At 41.2% G+C, this 18674-nt stretch overlaps 1 protein-coding gene across 1 annotated transcript in view; it reads left to right on the top strand.

The window, feature by feature from the left end:
• The window catches only part of PIGU (phosphatidylinositol glycan anchor biosynthesis class U), a 95056-nt gene that overhangs the window by 37739 nt on the left and 38643 nt on the right, over nt 1-18674 (top strand). The window contains exon 7 of the mRNA XM_012754659.2: nt 11254-11351. Coding sequence (XP_012610113.1) covers nt 11254-11351 — 98 coding nt within the window. The remainder of the gene's footprint in view (nt 1-11253; nt 11352-18674) is intronic.

Here is an 18674-nt window from a genome sequence, read left to right as displayed (position 1 = left end):
TTTTATCTCTGCAGTTGCAGAGTGTACCTTCAGCTAATAAATTACTATGGATCTGTGACCTTTTAACAAGTCCTTAGTAGGAGTTATTATAGTACGCTTTTGATTCGTGTAAGAAATAATATAATTTACCTATTTCCGAGATTTTTCTGTTTTTATTTTTTATGTTATGTCTTAGTTTTTATAATTCTGAGACCCATAATGGATTCTGACACGTCAAGTGAAGGCAGTATTGTTTTGAAATGTAAAAACATTACTTCAAAAAGGAGGGAATTAATTCTATCGTCGGATTCAGAAGCAGAATTAAAGAGGAAAAAAGAAAATTCTGTAATAAATATGTGGTCATATGAAAACTTGGATCCACGCGTATACATGTTTGTTGATGAAGACAGTGGAATTAAAGCAGAAAATATTAATGATTCACTCAATGTTTTGGATTATTTCAAAATATTCTTCTCCGGCCAGGAGTGGTGGCTCACACCTGTAATCCTAGCACTCTGGGAGGCTGAGGCGGGCGGATTGCTTGAGGTCAGGAGTTCGAAACCAGCCTGAGCAAGAGCGAGACCCTGTCTCTACTATAAATAAAAAGACATTAATTGGCCAACTAATAATATATAGAAAAAATTAGCCGGGCATGGTGGTGCATGCCTGTAGTCCCAGCTACTCGGGAGGCTGAGGCAGTAGGATTGCTTGAGCCCAGGAGTTTGAGGTTGCTGTGAGCTAGGCTGACGCCGCAGCACTCACTCTAGCCTGGGCAACAAAGCGAGACTCTGTCTCAAAAAAAAAAAAAAATTCTTTTCCGAGAATTTAATGACAGATATTGTAAATGTGACAGTTACTATTGATATACAGTTGCACATGGAGACATATCTCCATTACAAAATTGGCCCGATACAACAATAAATGAACTGTATACTTTTCCTTGCCCTAATGCTCATAATGTCTCGTGTGAAAAAATTATCCATTACAGAATACTGGAGTACTAATGCAGTGCTTAACAGATATATTCGATAAATGTATGTCACGAGATAGAGATATAATGTTGCTAAAGATGCTTTGCTTTAGCGATAAAGAATCTGAAAGTTCAGAAGACTGACAAAAATCCGTGAACCTTTTGATAACCTTCATGAAACATTAAAAATTTTATTCATTCAGGATTTTATGCATTGATGAGAGTCTTTTTAAAGGATGATTATTTTTCAAGCCATATATGCCATCCAAGAGAAGTAGGTTTGGGATAAAATCATTTGTTCTGTGCGATTGTTTAACAGGATACGTTTTGGATATAATTGTCTATACTGGCTTAACTACTGAAGTACAGACATTTTCTGAAAAATTAGGTAAAAGTGGCAATATTGTGGTAATATTAATGCAAACTTATTTAAGAAAGGGTCATCCATCAATTATTCCTTGATAATTGTTATTCAGGTCCTGCACTATTCCAATATTTGGACAGCTGTGCAACAAATGCATATAGGACAGTAAAAAAGCGATGGGAAGATATGCCAAAAATGCCAGAAAAATTAGAAAAAGGAGAACTTAGTTTTAGATCATCAGGAAGTTTGCTCGCACTGAAATGGCAGGACAAACGTGAAGTTTGGATGTTGTCCACAAGTCATTTGGCTGAATATAAGGATGGTGAAAAGAAAAATTATCAAACAGGTGAAAATATTCAAAAGCCTTCATGTATTATAGACTATAGCAAATTGATGGGTATAGTTGATAAAAGTGACAGAATTATAAATACAGTTTCATCCACAAGAAAAACGCTGAAATGGTACAAGCAATTCTTTTTTCACTTACTGGACATTTCAATATGGAATGCGTATTGTCTATATAAATTTAACACAAAAACAACTATATCATTGTCTGCATATCATTTGGCATTAATAATAAAACTACAACAGTACTCCTAATTGAGGCAATACAACCCTTATACTGCATCAGAAAATCTCATGCATTTTAGAGAAAGACATTTTCCAGCACCTTACAGTAGTGATAAAACAAAAAGGAAAAATTCATTAAGAAGATGTATGCTCAAAAAAATAAAAGGTATAGTACTAGATACTATTGTAAACTATGTACTATTGGCCTATGTGTAGCCCCATGCTTCGAATACCAAAGAATAAAATTTATCGTACTATTCAAAAACTTGCCTTATTTCTTTATGATATGAATGAAATAAAACTATAATTTTGAATTGACTTTTCTAATTTTTCATGTATCAAAATAAAATTATGAACATTTAAAAATAACATAATAAGGCCAGGCAAGGTGGCTCATGCCTGTAATCCTAGCACTCTGGGAGGTCAAGGTGGGTGGATTTCTCAAGGTCAGGAGTTTGAAACCAGCCTGAGCAAGAGCGAGACCCTGTCTCTACTATACATAGAAAGAAATTAATTGGCCAACTAATATATATAGAAAAAATTAGCCGGGCATGGTGGCACATGCCTGTAGTCCCAGCTACTTGGGAGGCTGAGGCAGCATGATTGCTTGAGCCCAGGAGTTTGAGGTTGCTGTGAGCTAGGCTGACGCCACGGCACTCACTCTAGCCTGGGCAACAAAGAGAGACTGTCTCAAAAAAAAATAATAATAAAATAAAAACGTAATAAAAACATATATGTATATGTTACCTATTCTGATTTACATTACAAGTAAAGCTACCTGTAAAGTAAAACAAACTTTCAGTGCTTTAAAGCTTTCCTCATCACACAAGAGCAAAACGGATTCATTGTCAATGCACAGCACAAATTATTGTGTGGACTATGAGTGCCAGCTGTGGGCAAGGTTTCGCGTCCGGTGAGCACTGTACCGAAGTGGTTAAGATACTCCATCCCTGTGAAGTAGTCTTTATTAGGCTTTAAAAAAGGAAAACAAAGAGATGTTAATAGATGCTCCCGCTTGTTCACTGTTGGTGTTTGTTAACAATGAGATATTCCTGACTAGAAATTCTTCTTGAAGTTTGCCACCTAAGGAATTTTCCAACTTTCCTTATTCCACCAAAAGAGGTAGGACTTCCTTGCCAAGGAAAAAAAAGGATTAGTACTATCAGAAGGCATTCAAGAGTGATTAAGTGCTCAGGCTGCTGTCACATTAAATCTACTGGCTAATCCCAGCTCTACCGTTTCCTGGCTGCATCACCTTGGGCAAGTCACCTAACCGGTGTAGGCCTCAGTTCCCTTATCTGTAGCATAGGGATTGAAGCTGTCTCTGCCTCATAGAATGAATGTAAAGAATGAGATAGCGAATGGTGGGAGGCCAAGTCCTAAGTGCTTGGTAAATGGTAGTTCTGGTTGTTACTCTTAATAATACCTTCTTTTTTTTTTTTTTTTTTAAAGATCTATCAGGATTAATAGGGTCTCCCTTGAGCCTTCTGGGAGGTCTGGGAAATTAGAATGAGAGGTTGTCTTCCTAGAGCCCAGCCATGGAAGAACAATGGAAGAGACAATCCTGAGCCTTGATGATTCCATCACTTCCATTTGAGGTTTCTGTAGGGGAAAGCCCTGCCAGTGGCAGTGGAGAGAGTCACAGGGAACTCAGAGACCCAGAGAAAAGCAGCCTGGGATAGAGTTTGTCGGGTCAACCAGGCTTCAAAGCCTGCTCATTGCAATTACCAGCTCTGTAGCCTTGGGCAAATCATGCATCCTCAAGAGCCTCAGTTTGATTATAGAATATCTGCCATGTAGAGTTAGTAGAGGAATTAATAAGCAATATAAAGTGCTTAGCGTACTTCCTTACCAAAATTCACTCAACAACTAGTTGCTCTGCTTATTGTGATTTTTATGGTGCAGCATAGATTGAGATCAAGAGGGTGGTACAGTGATACAGTTATAGAGTGTGGTTTGGGTTTAAATCTTATTGCTGCCATTCACTAGCTTTGAGACCCTGGGCAAATAACTGCTCTGTCCTTTGGTTTCCCCATCTGTAGAATGGGGATGATTATGGTATCTACTTCATGGAATTATTGGAGGGACTAAATGACTTAATACATGTAAAGTGTTTACAGTCATGGTGAGAACAAAGTAGGTGCTCAATTAAGTTGTCATCATTAACTCTGATATGGATGGGTTGCTCTGAGAGAGCTGCCCTGTTAAAAGAGCACACCTGGCAAGGAATGTAATACATTGGCCCTGCCCCCAGTGTCACCTCCTCCTCCTGGGCAGTCTCATTTGTTGCCTCAGACCCTGGTGCAACTTCCTCTTCTGATAGTCCTGTGAGACCTTGGCCCTTTTGACCACATTCCAGTCTGTCCCACTGCCTGTCCTGGTACAGGTCACTGTCTATGACTCAGTCTCTGACTCTTCTTTCACTTGAAGTCCATACCCTGAACCAGTCCCTATAGCCCCATCTCATTACATTTCTGCTCCATCCTGTAGGTCTGCCACCCACCCAGGCTCAGATCACTTCAAGGTGCGGTCCCCAGAGGCAAAACATTACCCCAGATCTTGCTGAGGCTTGTTTGGCCCCCATGCTGACAGAGAGTTGGAAAACATATTCAAAGCTAGATTTGATAGATAATACAATTCCCTGATACTACTACAGCCAATGTACATACACATTTGACTGATTTACTCTAATATTCCTATGATAAGGCCAAAGACCAAGGCTTGTACAGAAAGCCTAGTGTCTGAGCATCTGGGCTGCAGTAGCAGACAAATGGTAGATTATATCATTTTTTGATAAAACTCAGTCTTCTTGGTGTAGTTCTTACTGGTTAGGCCTGTGGCCTTCTGGATCCTTGAGTGTGGCCTTTTGACTGAACCCAAATTTTACAGAACAAATTCTTTTATTTATTTTTTATAATTTTTACTTTTTTTTTTCTTTTTTATTTCTCCTTTTTATTTACCCGATCAATACCTTTACGTGCACCAAAAACAAATTCTTTTAATAAAGGGATTTGTTCTCTGGAGTTTGGATTCAGTCGAGGGGCTGCACTTGGGGATCTCGAGGGCACACGTTGTGGCCTTGAGGCCACAGGTCCCCCACCCCTGCCCTAGCTCTTGCCTGCATGAGGCTGCCGTTTCAGGCATTTCAGATGTCCTGTCTGTGCCTGTATGTTACGTAGATAGTTGTGCAAGCTAAACTCCCCATAATCTGACCCCTACCTGCTTGCTGAGACTTTTTATTTTATTTATTTAGACTCCATGATAGAGACATTTCAGATTGTAACTTTTTATTGAAGTATAACATATATACAGAAAAATGTACAAACCACTAGTGTACAGGTAAATGAATTTTCACAAAATGTCAAGTAACTAGCACCCAGATTAAGAAGCAGAATCCACAGTGCTCCTTCATGTCCTTTTCCATTCACTGCTCCCAGCTTCTGCCCTGTTTTGGCCATGCTAATCACAGTGCCCACCCACAGCCTCAGCACACCATTCTCTCTGGCCCTCCTACCTGCCTGGACACATGCCGTTTCCTTGGGCTGCCAGGCCTCGCCTACCCAGTTGTTCAAAACTCGGGTATCAGCTTCCCTGATGGGCTAGGTCTACTTCCTTTATACTTTTCTCCTGTATTTTGTAATTGCTTACTGTGAGCTCCCTGAAGACAGAGACTGTCTGAGTCACCAGTCTCCCTGGCACCCAGCACCTACTTGGCAGAGAACAAACTTCAGAAATGCTTGCTTATTAATAGCAGAGTTCGTCTAAAATATTTGAAGTCACCTTTCACTTCCCTTTATCTTCTCAGACCCTGCCCCAAGCACATATCATTCCTCCTCTGTCTTCCTAACCCCCTTCCTCTTGTCCCTTCTAGTTTTTTTCAAAACATGTTAGCTTTTTACAAGGGTTAAGTTGGACTAAAAAAAAAAAAAAAAAAAACGAAAAAACATGTTAGCTTTTTCTGAGTCTCTTATGTGCTTCTGTACTCCCCCTCACTTTTGCTCAGGCTGTGTGTGTGTGCCATCTACACCTGTCCCACATCCCACACCTGGACTTGCCACGTGCCAGCCCACTGAATGTTGCAGTACCATATTTTTGCCCCCAGACTTCAGGCCGCAGCCATCCAGTGGCTTCTTCCACAGAGAGCATTCTCCGTGCCCAGTCCCCTGCCACAGCCCTCAACGGCTATGCTACAGGTTCTGTCTTATTCAAGAGCCACATTTATTTTGTCCTTTGCCTATGTTTTATTACCTTGTGTTATACTTCTTGAGTTTTTCTTCTTCAAGAATATATACTTATGTATATTTTTTGGAGACAAGGTCTTGCTCTGTTACCTAGGCTGCTGCAGCCTTGAACTCCTGAGCTTAAGTGATCCTTCCACCACTTCCTCTTGAATAGCTGGGACTACAGGTGTAGGCCACCATGCCTGGCTATTTTATTTTTTCAGAGACAGGCCTCACTGTGTTGCTCAGGCTAATCTCAAGAACTCCTGGCCTCAAGTGATTCTCCTGCCTCAGCCTTCCAAAGTGCTGGGATTACAGGCCTGAGCCACCATGTCTGGCAATATGCTTGCATTTTTAAAAAGGATTTCATATGTATCACTGAATGATTTTCATTCATTCATTCACCCATCCATCTATCCATCACATGTGCCAGGCACTGTGCTAGGTGGTGGAGAGTCAAAAGTAAGAGAACTTTATTGCCCTTGAGAAACTCGCAGACAGAGAGAGAGAGAGAGAGAGAGAGAGAGAGAGAGAGAGAGAGAGAGAGAGAAACATTAGCAAATTATTATAAGATAGTATTAGTATTGAATGAAATAAGACTTATTAATATAGCCATTAAGAGAATGGGCACTGGAGTCAGCTGTGTGGTTTTGGTTACATTACTTAAGCTCTGTTTCTGTGCCTTGCTGTCTTCAACTGTAAAATGGGTAGAATGTATGATTTTTTTTTTCTTTAGTAAGCTGTCAGAAGAAAATAAACAGAAAAGTAGAGCTTTTACAAGGTTGTGATGTTTCTTTAGGGCTGCTTTGTGTCAGGCACTTCTTAGAGTGAGACTGTGTCTCTAAAAAAGAAATTTCAAAAAAAAGTTATTTTCAGTTCTTTCCTTGTCTTAGCCCATTTCCCAGAGATGCAGAGGATATAGTATAGTGCCTGGCACCTAGAAAGTGATGGAGAAATGTTAGCTATGATCACTGTTGTTATCACCTTTGCTTGGGCTCATAAAGAAAGTGACCTTTCGACTGGCCATTGAAGGAGGGCAGGGAAAGGTGGCCTAGGCAGAGAGAAGATCATGAGAACAGACACAGAGGATTGAAAGGACATGATGTTTGCAGAAATTGGAAGTGGCCCAGTGTAGCTGGAGGACAGGGTATGTGTGGAAGAGTGGTGAGAGGCGAAGCTAGAGACTCAAGACCCAGAGGGTGATGGGTCTTGTTTGCTATTGGAGTTAACCCAGTAGATGAAATGCTACTGGACTTAACCCAGTAGATGAAATGGAACCATCAGCAGTCTTTAAAGATGGCTTGTCACAGTCTCCACTGTTTTTTAGAAGGATCCCTTGGTGCTTCTGTGACAGATGGATTGGATGGGAAGGGATTAGGGAGAGTCTTAAGAAGGAAAAGAGGCTGCTAAAAACTGCTGATGAGAGATGATGAGCGAGAACTGGAGTGATGAATGCTGAATGCTCCAGAGATGGATCAGCAGGGCTTGGTGGAAGGGAGGAACATGGGAGCCAGAGGGGTCAAGGACAGCCAGGGTACCTGGCTGGATGTTGATGCTGGTTACTCACAGATTAGCAGGAGGAACCAATTTTTCCTTCCTAAAGATTTCACCCAAGGAAGGAAGACTGCTTCTTCTTGATCCTAGGAGCAAGTATTCTAAAACTCACAAGTCCATTCTACTAGGCTAGGAGCCTCTTCTTCTCTCTTGGGTCTTATAAACAGTCAGCTGTTCCAGACAAGCAATTATTGATCTCAGGCAATTAGGGCAGGAGATGGCTGTGTTTATCCCTGGTGTCTCCTAGGGGAGAAAGAAGTGAAAGTCATATGTGTGTTTTCACCACATTTGTTAGAATGGATGGAGTTAGAGCATTAGCCTCCCTCCTCCTTTCTCCCACCCTCAAATCTGTAGAGAACCATGTTAAATTAAAAAGTTCTTGGCCGGGCGCGGTGGCTCACGCCTGTAATCCTAGCACTCTGGGAGGCCGAGGCGGGCGGATTGCTCAAGGTCAGGAGTTCAAAACCAGCCTGAGTGAGACCCCGTCTCTACCATAAAAATAGAAAGAAATTAATTGGCCAACTAATATATATAATATAAAAATCAGCCGGGCATGGTGGCTCGTGCCTGTAGTCCCAGCTACTCGGGAGGCTGAGGCAGCAGGATCGCTTGAGCCCAGGAGTTTGAGGTTGCTGTGAGCTAGGCTGACACCACGGCACTCACTCTAGCCTAGGCAAGAAAGCGAGACTCTGTCTCAAAAAAAAAAAAAAAAAAAAAAAAGTTCTTTTCAAGCCAGTTGTGGTGGCACGCACCTATAGTCTCAGCTACTTGGGAGACTGAGATTGGAGGATTGCTTGAGCCCAGGAGTTCAAGGCCACAGTAAGCTCTGATCATGTCACTGTACTCCAGCCTGGGTGATAGAGTGAGATCCTGTCTCTCAAAAAAGATTTTTTTAAAAGTTCTTTTCAGTTCTTTCCCTGTCTTAGCCAGTTTCCCACAAAATGGCATTCAGATTTTTTTTTTTTTGAGACAATCTCGCTTTGTTGCCCAGGCTAGAGAGTGCCGTGGTGTCAGCCTAGCTCACAGCAACCTCAAACTCCTGGGCTCAAGCAATCCTCCTGCCTCTGCCTCCCGAGTAGCTGAGACTACAGGCATGTGCCACCATGCCTGGCTAATTTTTTCTATATATATTAGTTGGCCAATTAATTTCTTTGTATTTATAGTAGAGACGGGGTCTTGCTCTTGCTCAGGCTGGTTTCGAACTCCTGACCTCGAACAATCCGCCTGCCTCGGCCTCCCAGAGTGCTAGGATTACAGGCGTGAGCCACCGCGCCCGGCCTGGCATTCAGATTTTTAGCTGAGTCAGAGAATCAATCCTGAGCCCACCCCAGCTGTTGGGCTCCAGAACAGCACCTTTCCCACTACTGCCATCTCCCTATCTCAGAGTGGCCTGGTTCTGGTTCTAGCATCTGTGGCCCAACAGGTGTGTATGGGCCTCTGCTGGTGTCCTGGCTTAGCTAGGTGTGATCCTGTCCCTGCTCAGTCATATTTATGAGTATCCTGGATACAGGACCTCATACCTGGCACTATATGGTGAGACACACTCCCCCCATAGAATTCAGTCCTTTGTCTTTTACTTCCAGCTTTCTCCTTTCTCTGCCTTTCTTCCACTGTCTATCAGCCAGGATTGTTCTAGCTCGTGAGTTTCCTTGGTTTGAAGGATGGCACGCACAAAATTCTTCTTTCTCTATTCCTTCTAGGAATCTAGAAGTTCTTCTTCTCTATTCTCAAAGTTCTTCTTCTCTATTCCTTCCATTCCTAACCCTCCCTCTTCCAAGGTGCCTCTTAGATGTTTCAAGTATACAGACCATGTTAGTGGACAGAATATCCTATGGGTCATTTCCTCCTGTTTGTCTCTGGAGCTGGGTTGGGAGAAGGGTAAAACTCAGACTGAATGGAGTGACGAGTTCCTGCTTTTATGAGACACCATTGAGAGGGGAGATGTCTGTTATTTTCAGTACACAGTTGACCCCACACTGAGAATGACCGCAGATAATTGTCATTTTATGAAACATTATCATTATAAGACACCTGTGGGGGGCTGGGCATGGTGGCACATGCCTGTAGTCCCAGCTGTAATCCTAGCACTCTGAGAGGCCAAGGCGGGCAGATTGCTCGAGGTCAAGAGTTCAAAACCAGCCTGAGCGAGACCCCGTCTCTACTAAAAATAGAAAGAAATTAATTGACCAACTAAAAATATATATAGAAAACATTAGCCGGGCATGGTGGCACATGCCTGTAGTCCCAGCTACTCGGGAGGCTGAGGCAGGAGGATTGCTTGAGCCCAGGAGTTTGAGGTTGCTGTGAGCTAGGCTGACGCCACAGCACTCACTCTAGCCTGGGCAACAAAGTGAGACTCTGTCTCATAAAAAAAAAAGACACCTGTGTGGCTTTATATAATACATTGGGCCATCAATTGTACCCTGCTGATTTCTGGACCACTTAGAAATCCCTGTTTTAAAGTAGGGCTCTCTAGCTTTAGTCTTAGGGTACCCTGTTATCTTAAACCATCTGAAAGGGAATAGCCTTTGTTTTTTTTTTTTTTTTTTTAAGAAATCATTTTTTTTCCTAATGACAAAAACAAAGCGTGTTCATTTTAGAAAGTTTAGAAAATATAGAGAAGCAAAAATGAAAAGTCATGTATAATCCCACTACTCAGAGATAACTATCGCTGTGAGCTTTGTGGCCTAGGCTTTTAAAAAATGTATGTGTTTTTTAAAAAGATTATAATATGTATCTCTTTTATAACCTGCACATAGTAGGGGTTATTATAAACATCTTTCCATGTCATTGCAAATTCTTTTATAGCATATTGTTTAATGATTACACAGTAGTCCATTTTATGACAGAAATTGGGACATTATTAATAAAATTAACATACTTTAGTTTGAAAAAAATAATAAACACATGACCTAAAAATTACACATAATGGCATGCATTTACCTAAAAATTACTCACAATGGCATGCATTTAAAGCTTATGAATTGTTTATTTTTTTGGAATTTTTCATTTGATATTTTAGACCATTGCTGACAGTGGGTAACTGAAACAGTAGAAAGTGAAACCCTCTATAGGGGGAAACTACCTGATAATTTGCATATCATTGCAAATGTATAAGTACATTTTACTTTATCTATCTATCTAGGAAGGAGTGTTGTAAAGAGTGAAGGGTGTTGCAACATTCACACGGATAGGTTTCACGGCTCTGAATAGCATAAGCAATAATTGTAGGCCTAATAAATTGGTACATTTAAAAGGAGATGGATGTTATAGACTTGATTATTCTATACTGGAGGGATAAAATCTGTTAATATTCCTGGGCTGGAGTTTTGTAAAAATCTTTCTGGATCTGAAAATTTGACAAGGGATATGCCTATAGTATCTGAGGTTGTTAAAGGTAGATGGTTTTTGACTTTCTTGGTTTCATCAGAAATCAAGCCAAGAAGCTCTCACTCTGTGTGAATTTGTAAAGCACCTCGTATACCAGGTGGTGATTATTTGAGCATTTGTAGAAATTTTCCTGTTGATAGGGACTTGCTGAGTCTAATCCTGATTGATGAGGCTGGATTATTCCATACATTTATTTCTTTTCACAGGCAGTGCTTTCCTCAGTGCTATTTTTCTTGCCTTAGCAACATACCAGTCTCTGTACCCTCTCACCTTGTTTGTCCCAGGACTCCTCTATCTCCTCCAGGTAAGCACTTGCTGGTCAGAAGCCAGCCCCCAAATGACATTTATTACATGGCCTGGTCCCTGCTGGGGGGAAGGAAGGGCGTGGGTCAATAAAGGCAATGGGACTACTTGCTTCTACTTGAAAACACAAACACAAAAAAGCTTGGCTAACTTTAAATGAAGTGGACCTAATGATTATTAAGTTTTTTTGAGACAGAGTCTCACTCTGTTGCCTGGGCTAGAGTGCCATGGCGTTAGCCTAGCTCACAGCAACCTCAAACTGGGGCTCAAGCGATCCTCCTGCCTTAGCCTCCCAGGTGGCTGGGACTACAGGCATGCGCCACCATGCCCAGCTAATTTTTTCTGTATATATTTTTAGTTGGTCAATTAATTTTTTTCTGTTATTAGTAGAGACAGGGTCTTGCTCTTGCTTAGGCTGGTTTCAAACTCCTGACCTTGAGCGATCCTCCTTCCTCGGCCTCTCTGAGTGCTAGGATTACAGGCGTGAGCCACGGCACCTGGGCCGATCATTAAGTTCTAATGACAGTAGTGCTCCACCCCATATCTGCAAGGGATATGTTCTAAGACCCCTACTGGATGCCTGAAACCTTATATGATACCAGACCCTATGTATACTATGTTTTTTCCATGTGGTAACTGAGACAGCTAGTGACTAACGGGTGGGGATATGCTGTATAAAGGGGTGATTCACATCACAGGTGGGACAGAATGGGACAGATGAGATATCACATTACTCACAATGGCATGCATTTAAAGCTTATGAATTGTTTATTTTTTTGGAATTTTTCATTTGATATTTTAGACCATTGCTGACAGTGGGTAACTGAAACAGTAGAAAGTGAAACCCTCTCTATAGGGGGAAACTACCTGATAATTTGCATATCATTGCAAATGTATAAGTACATTTTACTTTATCTATTTGTATTTAGGATCTACCAAGCATCTTGCATTTTTCTTTTTTCATCTAATGTATTTAGACCCCTCTAAGCTCATTTCTTTAATTTTTCTTTCTAAAAACATTTCTCTTGTAAGATCCTTATAGGACTTAAATGTAGTGGGTGTACCTGATGCAATGCTGGAACATAGTGGTGATCAATAAATATTAATTAAAAAATACCAACTACTGACTTTTACTGAGAACATACTACATGTCAGGCCCTATGCTAAGTACTCTATAGGCATCATATCATTTCAACCTCATAACTTTCTGGTCTGAAGTAGGTCATATTATTAGCCATATATTAGTCTAGTCTTAGCCGTAATAGACACATGAATTGAAACTGGAATGTTTGGAGGTTAAGTCACTTACTTAAGGTCACATGACCAGCAAATGACATGCTGAGATATAACTCAGGCAGTCTATATGTTGACAATGTCAGGTTCATTAAAAACAAACAAATATGAAACAAAACAAAACTCAGTCTGATGCCATAAGAGCCTGCTCTCTAACCATCTCTTTTCTGCTCAAATAAGAATAGTACACGTTTCCTCAAGAGCAAGTAACTACTTGCAGGCCCCACATGGTCCAAATCCAATGTTAGAAGTGTTTCTTGAAAGTATACAGGTACCAGTGCCAGGATTCAAACTCAGAAATGTCTAATTTCAGAGTTCTTCTTAATCAAAACACTGCTGCTAAAGCTGAATGAATCTATTTATTTATTTTATTTTATTTAAAACTTTTTTTTCATCCCACCTCCTATATTTATTGAAATAGGCCACGTACTTGTCATTTTAAGTAACTTCATAATGTATCATTGTATTGATGTAAACATTGATACATGGTTATTTTGGTCTTTCTCTTATTTGGGGAATTTGAGATGTGTTTTAGTTGTCATTAATATAATTATATTTCCTTAAGGTATGTCCTTCACTGAATCATTGGACCCAAGCGTGTGAAAGATTTAGTAGTTCTTTTTTTTTCTTTTTTGACTTTGGATACTTTTACAGTTTAATTTGCAAACACAATTTTTATAACAAATTATTTTTAACCAAATCATATCTTGAAAACTTTTTATAGAAAACCCAGGGAATAAAGTGAATTGTTCATTGTGGAAGGCCTTAAATTACATTATTACAGTAGAAAATACAGGAGGTAGAAGATAACTGAAAAGACTAATGCAACATTAGATTCACATCTATAGCTCCTGTAGCTAGATTTAGTTCTTGTTAGCAGTTATACCAGATTATTCATCAGAAAGCCTAAACCAATTCACAGTGCCACCAGCAGTGTCTAAAGAGAAGTGAACCACTTACCTCCCAGTCTGTCAGCACTGGCTTTTCAAGTTTGATTTATGATTCCTAGTTCAATAGATGTGTCAACATACTGTGAAGTTCTTTTGTTTTGATTTTCATTTTGTATTTTTGTTGAATCCAAGCATTTTTCCATATAACAATGTGCTATTTGTATGTTCTTTCTTTCTTCATATTTATGGTGTATTCTTTTTTTTTTTTGAGACAGAGTCTCGCTTTGTTACTCATGCTAGAGTGAGTGCTGTGGCGTCAGCCTAGTTCACAGCAACCTGAAACTCCTGGGCTCAATCAATCCTACAGCCTCAGCCTCCCGAGTAGCTGGGATTACAGGCATGCGCCACCATGCCTGACTAATTTTTTCTCTATATATTAGTTGGCCAATTAATTTCTTTCTATTTATAGTAGAGATGGGGTCTCGCTCTTGCTCAGGTTGGTTTCGAACTCCTGACCTTGAGCAATCCGCCCACCTTGGCCTCCCAGAGTGCTAGGATTACAGGCGTGAGCCGCTGCGCCCGGCCTATGGTGTATTCTTTATTTTTTTCCAGCATATTATGGGAGTACAAATGTTAAGGTTACATATATTGCCCTTCCCCCCGCCCCAGTCAGAGATTCAAGCGTGTCCATCCCCCAGTTGGTGCGCATCGCTGGTGTGTTCTTCAGAAAGGCTAAGCAATAAGGAGAATGCACGCAACCAGAATTTTTGTCAACTGTTTATCAAATAAATAATATTGAAAAAATATATTTACTCACACACATGAACTGACTAAAAATTTTAAAATGGTTAGGTCAATTTATTTTTATTTTATTTTATTATTTTTTTTTTTTTTGAGACAGAGTCTCACTTTGTTGCCTAGGCTAGAGTGAGTGCTGTGGCGTCAGCCTAGCTCACAGCAACCTCAGACTCCTGGGCTCAAGCGATCCTTCTGTCTCAGCCTCCCGAGTAGCTGGGACTACAGGCATGCGCCACCATGCCCGGCTAATTTTTTTCTATATATATTAGTTGGCCAATTAGTTTCTTTCTATTTATAGTAGAGACGGGGTCTCGCTCTTGCTCAGGCTGGTTTTGAACTCCCGACCTCGAGCAATCCGCCCGCCTCGGCCTCCCAGAGAGCTAGGATTACAGGCGTGAGCCACCGCGCCCGGCCTGGTTAGGTCAATTTATAAGTAGCACTTTATGTAAAACAACTTTTGTTTAAAACTCAAGAAGATTTCCTCCTCACAATAGTGGACAGTACAACTGACTGGTGAAATCAAGTAGCTCCTCTGCCAGTACTTACTGAGTACCTACAGTGAGTGTGTTAGACACTACGCTAGACTCTGCAGATGTAAAGCAATTGAGATCGCAGGCAGGTGAGTGCACCAGGAAGGTTGTACTGGCAGCAGCCTGTGGGTTGGGTGGGAGTAGGAGGAGCTGAAGTTGGGAAAACTTACACCATTGTACCAGATCAAGTCAGAGAGGTTGACTGGGGGCCCAAACCAGTGCCAGCAAGAGATGAGGAACTAGATGCAGTGGAATTCTAGGAGGGAGAATTGACTGTGCTAGGCAACTGTCTATATGTGGGGAGCTGAAGTGGGAGGAGTTTGAGATGAACTTCAGGATCCCATTTGTGTAGAAATTAAAAACCCAAACCATACTATTTTATGTGTTTTTATGTAAGTATGGTATATAAAGTGGCCTGAAAGGCAGTAGGGCCTCTGAGTCAAGGTAGGCTATTTGGAAAATCAGTCCATTCACATCCATGAAACAAAACCCACTTGTTTAAATACGAGGGGGGGGGGATGAGGAAATTATTCTTTAGGACTGAGTTCCTGTCAGACCACTAAATGGATCGTCAGGCTTGCGTTTCACAGAGATCCATAGGTTCCAAGGAAAGAAGCTAGGACTTCTGGAGAGGAGAAGGTATGACAAGCTCAGTATAAGGCAGTTCTCTGGCCGGGTGTGGTGGCTCACGCCTATAATCCTAGCACTCTGGGAGGCCAAGGCAGGAGGATCGCTCAAGGTCAGGAGTTAGAAACTAGCCTGAGCAAGAGCGAGACCCCATCTCTACTAAAAATAGAAAGAAATTAATTGGCCAACTAAAAATATATAGAAAAAATTAGCTGGGAATGGTGGCACATGCCTATAGTCCCAGCTACCTCAGGAGGCTGAGGCAGGAGGATCACTTGAGCCCAGGAGTTTGAGGTTGCTGTGAGCTAGGCTGATGCCATGGTACTCAAGCCGGGCAACAGAGTGAGACTCTATCTCAAAAAAAAAAAAAAAAAAAAACTTAGAAAATAAAAATATTTTTTTAAAAAAGCAGTTCTCTGACAGAGTGGGCTGTCCCAACTGAGGTTGAGTTTCCTGTGAACCACAGGGTTTAGGCCAGAAGGTGAATGGCACTTGCTTGGGAAGTCCTAGGAAAGCTGTAAGCATTAGCATGGATGGCTGCACTTAGTCTTTTTTTTTTTTTGAGACAGAGTCTCACTTTCTTGCCTAGGCTACAGTGAGTGCCATGGTGTCAGCCTAGCTCACAGCAACCTCAAACTCCTGGGCTCAAGCGATCCTCCTGCCTCAGCCTCCCGAGTAGCTGGGATTACAGGCATGCACCACCATGCCCGGCTAATTTTTTCTATATATTATTAGTTGGCCAATTAATGTATTTTTATTTATAGTAGAGACAAGGTCTCGCTCTTGCTCAGGCTGGTTTCGAACTCCTGACCTCAAGCAATCCGCCCGCCTCGGCCTCCCAGAGTGCTAGGATTACAGGCGTGAGCCACTGCGCCTGGCCTGCGCTTAGTCTTAAATATACTTTCTACCTCCAAATCAAAGTGGATTTGATAAACACAAGGAAGTGACACATCTTCTGACATTCTGTTTTCCTCAGAATTTTTCAAGCCCTCCCTAGGGACACACTTCCCTCTAGAAAAGATTGTATAACATAGTATGTAAGAGCACAGCTTGACTGGGGCATCTTGTTAAGACAGAAAGCAAAGTAGTCCTCAAAGACTACTAAATAGGACTAAGTCAGAAAAACTCTGGAACCAGCTGAAAGGGCTTCATCGGCCAAATTTGAGATGTATTCTGAGCATCAAAAGAATGATGGCTATAAGTAATTGTAAAATGTTGAATAAGTAAAGTTTCACGTTATCTATAGTGATGTTCAGAAAAGGGGAAAGGAGAGAAATAAAATACATATGCCATCATTAGATGTGGCTATTTTATCAATTTCTTACTGTGAAAATGAATAATTAAAGGGCAAGAACTAAGCAGTTAGTTACCCTGCCTTTATAAGGGAAGCATAGGCTGGGCGTGGTGGCTCACGCCAGTAATCCTAGTACTCTGGGAGGCTGAGGAGTTTGAAACCAGCCTGAGCAAGAGTGAGACCCCTTCTCTACTATAAATAGAAATTAATCGGCCAACTAATATATAGAGAAAAAATTAGCCGGGTATGGTGGCACATGCCTATAGTCCCAGGCACTCGGGAGGCTGAAGCAGCAGGATCACTTGAGCCCAGGAGTTTGAGGTTGCTGTGAGCTAGGCTGACGCCACAGCACTCACTCTAGCCTGGGCAACAAAGCGAGACTCTGTCTCAAAAAAAAAAAAAAAAAAAGAAGAAGAGAACCATGGTTTCCCCACACTTGTTAAGGAAAGCTCTTCTTTACAGAAGAGTGCCAGCTTATCAATATAGAAAGAATGATAGAATAGCATATCACCAGTGAAAATTTTATTGAATCTAGTAAAAATCATCAATGGATGCTAAAATCATTAGGTGAATAGTTTTTGGAGAACAGTATATTTGCATTGGTATTGTACTAAAGTATTACTCTCCACTTCCCACCCTCTAAATTATTTGCCAATAGCAAAGGGAAAAATATATCTCCACAAAGGAGTGTTTTGGTAGTTAACACCTTAACTAAGTAATCTAACTCACATCACTTAGAATGGAACAACCTGACATGATGTACTTCTTGGTGCGATGCAGTAGAAAGTACACAGTATCAATTCTAAAGTATCCTTACCCAAAAAGTTAGCCTTAATTAAGCCTTTAGATCTGCCCTTGGGTTTTTAGGAAATAAAAGGACAGAAGAACAAATTAAGTGACACCACAAGGAAACAAGACAAACCAGAATGTATGGCACTCTATAAGACAGCTGGTTTGGTTCTCTTCGAAATGTCAATGCCACGAAAAAGACAAAGCAAAAAAACTGTTTTGGACTAAAAAGACAAAGGGCTGGGTGGGGTGGCTCACGCCTGTAATCCTAATACTCTGGGAGGCCGAGGCAGGCGGATTGCTCAAGGTCAGGAGTTCAAGACCAGCCTGAGCAAGAGCAACACCCCATCTCTACTAAAAATAGAAATTAATTGGCCAACTAAAAATATATAGAAAAAATTAACCAGGCATGGTGGTGCATGCCTGTAGTCCCAGCTACTTGGGAGGCTGAGGCAGTAGGATTACTTGAGCCCGGGAGTTTGAGGTTGCTATGAGCTAGGCTGACACCACCGCACTAGAGCCCAGGCAACAGAGCGAGACTCTGACTCAAAAAAAAAAAAGAGAGACCAATAACTAAATGTAATAGGAGTGTCTTGATTGGATTCTGGTTTGGAAAAAACAGTTGTAAAAGATGTCTGAGTGGACAATTAAACATTTTTTTTTGTTGTTTTTGTTTTTTTTTTTTTTTTCAATTAAACATTTTTGAACATAGGCTGGGTGCAGTGGCTCACACCTGTGATCCTAGCACTCTGGGAAGCCAAAGTGGGCGGATCGTTTGAGCTCAGGAGTTCAAGACCAGCCTGAGCATGAGCAAGAGCAAGACCCTGTCTCTACTAAAAATAGAAAGAAATTAGCTGGACAACTAAAAATATATACATAGAAAAAATTAGCTGCACGTTCTTTCTCTTCCCCGTGTGAGATTGTCAGAGAAGGCGGTCATCTGGAAGCCAGAAAGAGAGACCTCACCAGGCATCAAGTTGGCAGACACCCTGGTCTTAGACTTCCCAGCTTCCAGAACTGTGAGAAATAAATTCCTGTTGTCTAAGCTACTTACTCAGTATTATTTTTTTTAGCAGCCGGAACAGATTACTACAGATTCCATA

The sequence above is a fragment of the Microcebus murinus genome, chromosome 16 (genome assembly GCF_040939455.1).
Source record: "Microcebus murinus isolate Inina chromosome 16, M.murinus_Inina_mat1.0, whole genome shotgun sequence".
Lineage (NCBI taxonomy): Eukaryota > Metazoa > Chordata > Mammalia > Primates > Cheirogaleidae > Microcebus > Microcebus murinus.
Note: the sequence above shows the minus strand (reverse complement) of the source record. Positions and strands in the feature narration are given on the sequence as shown.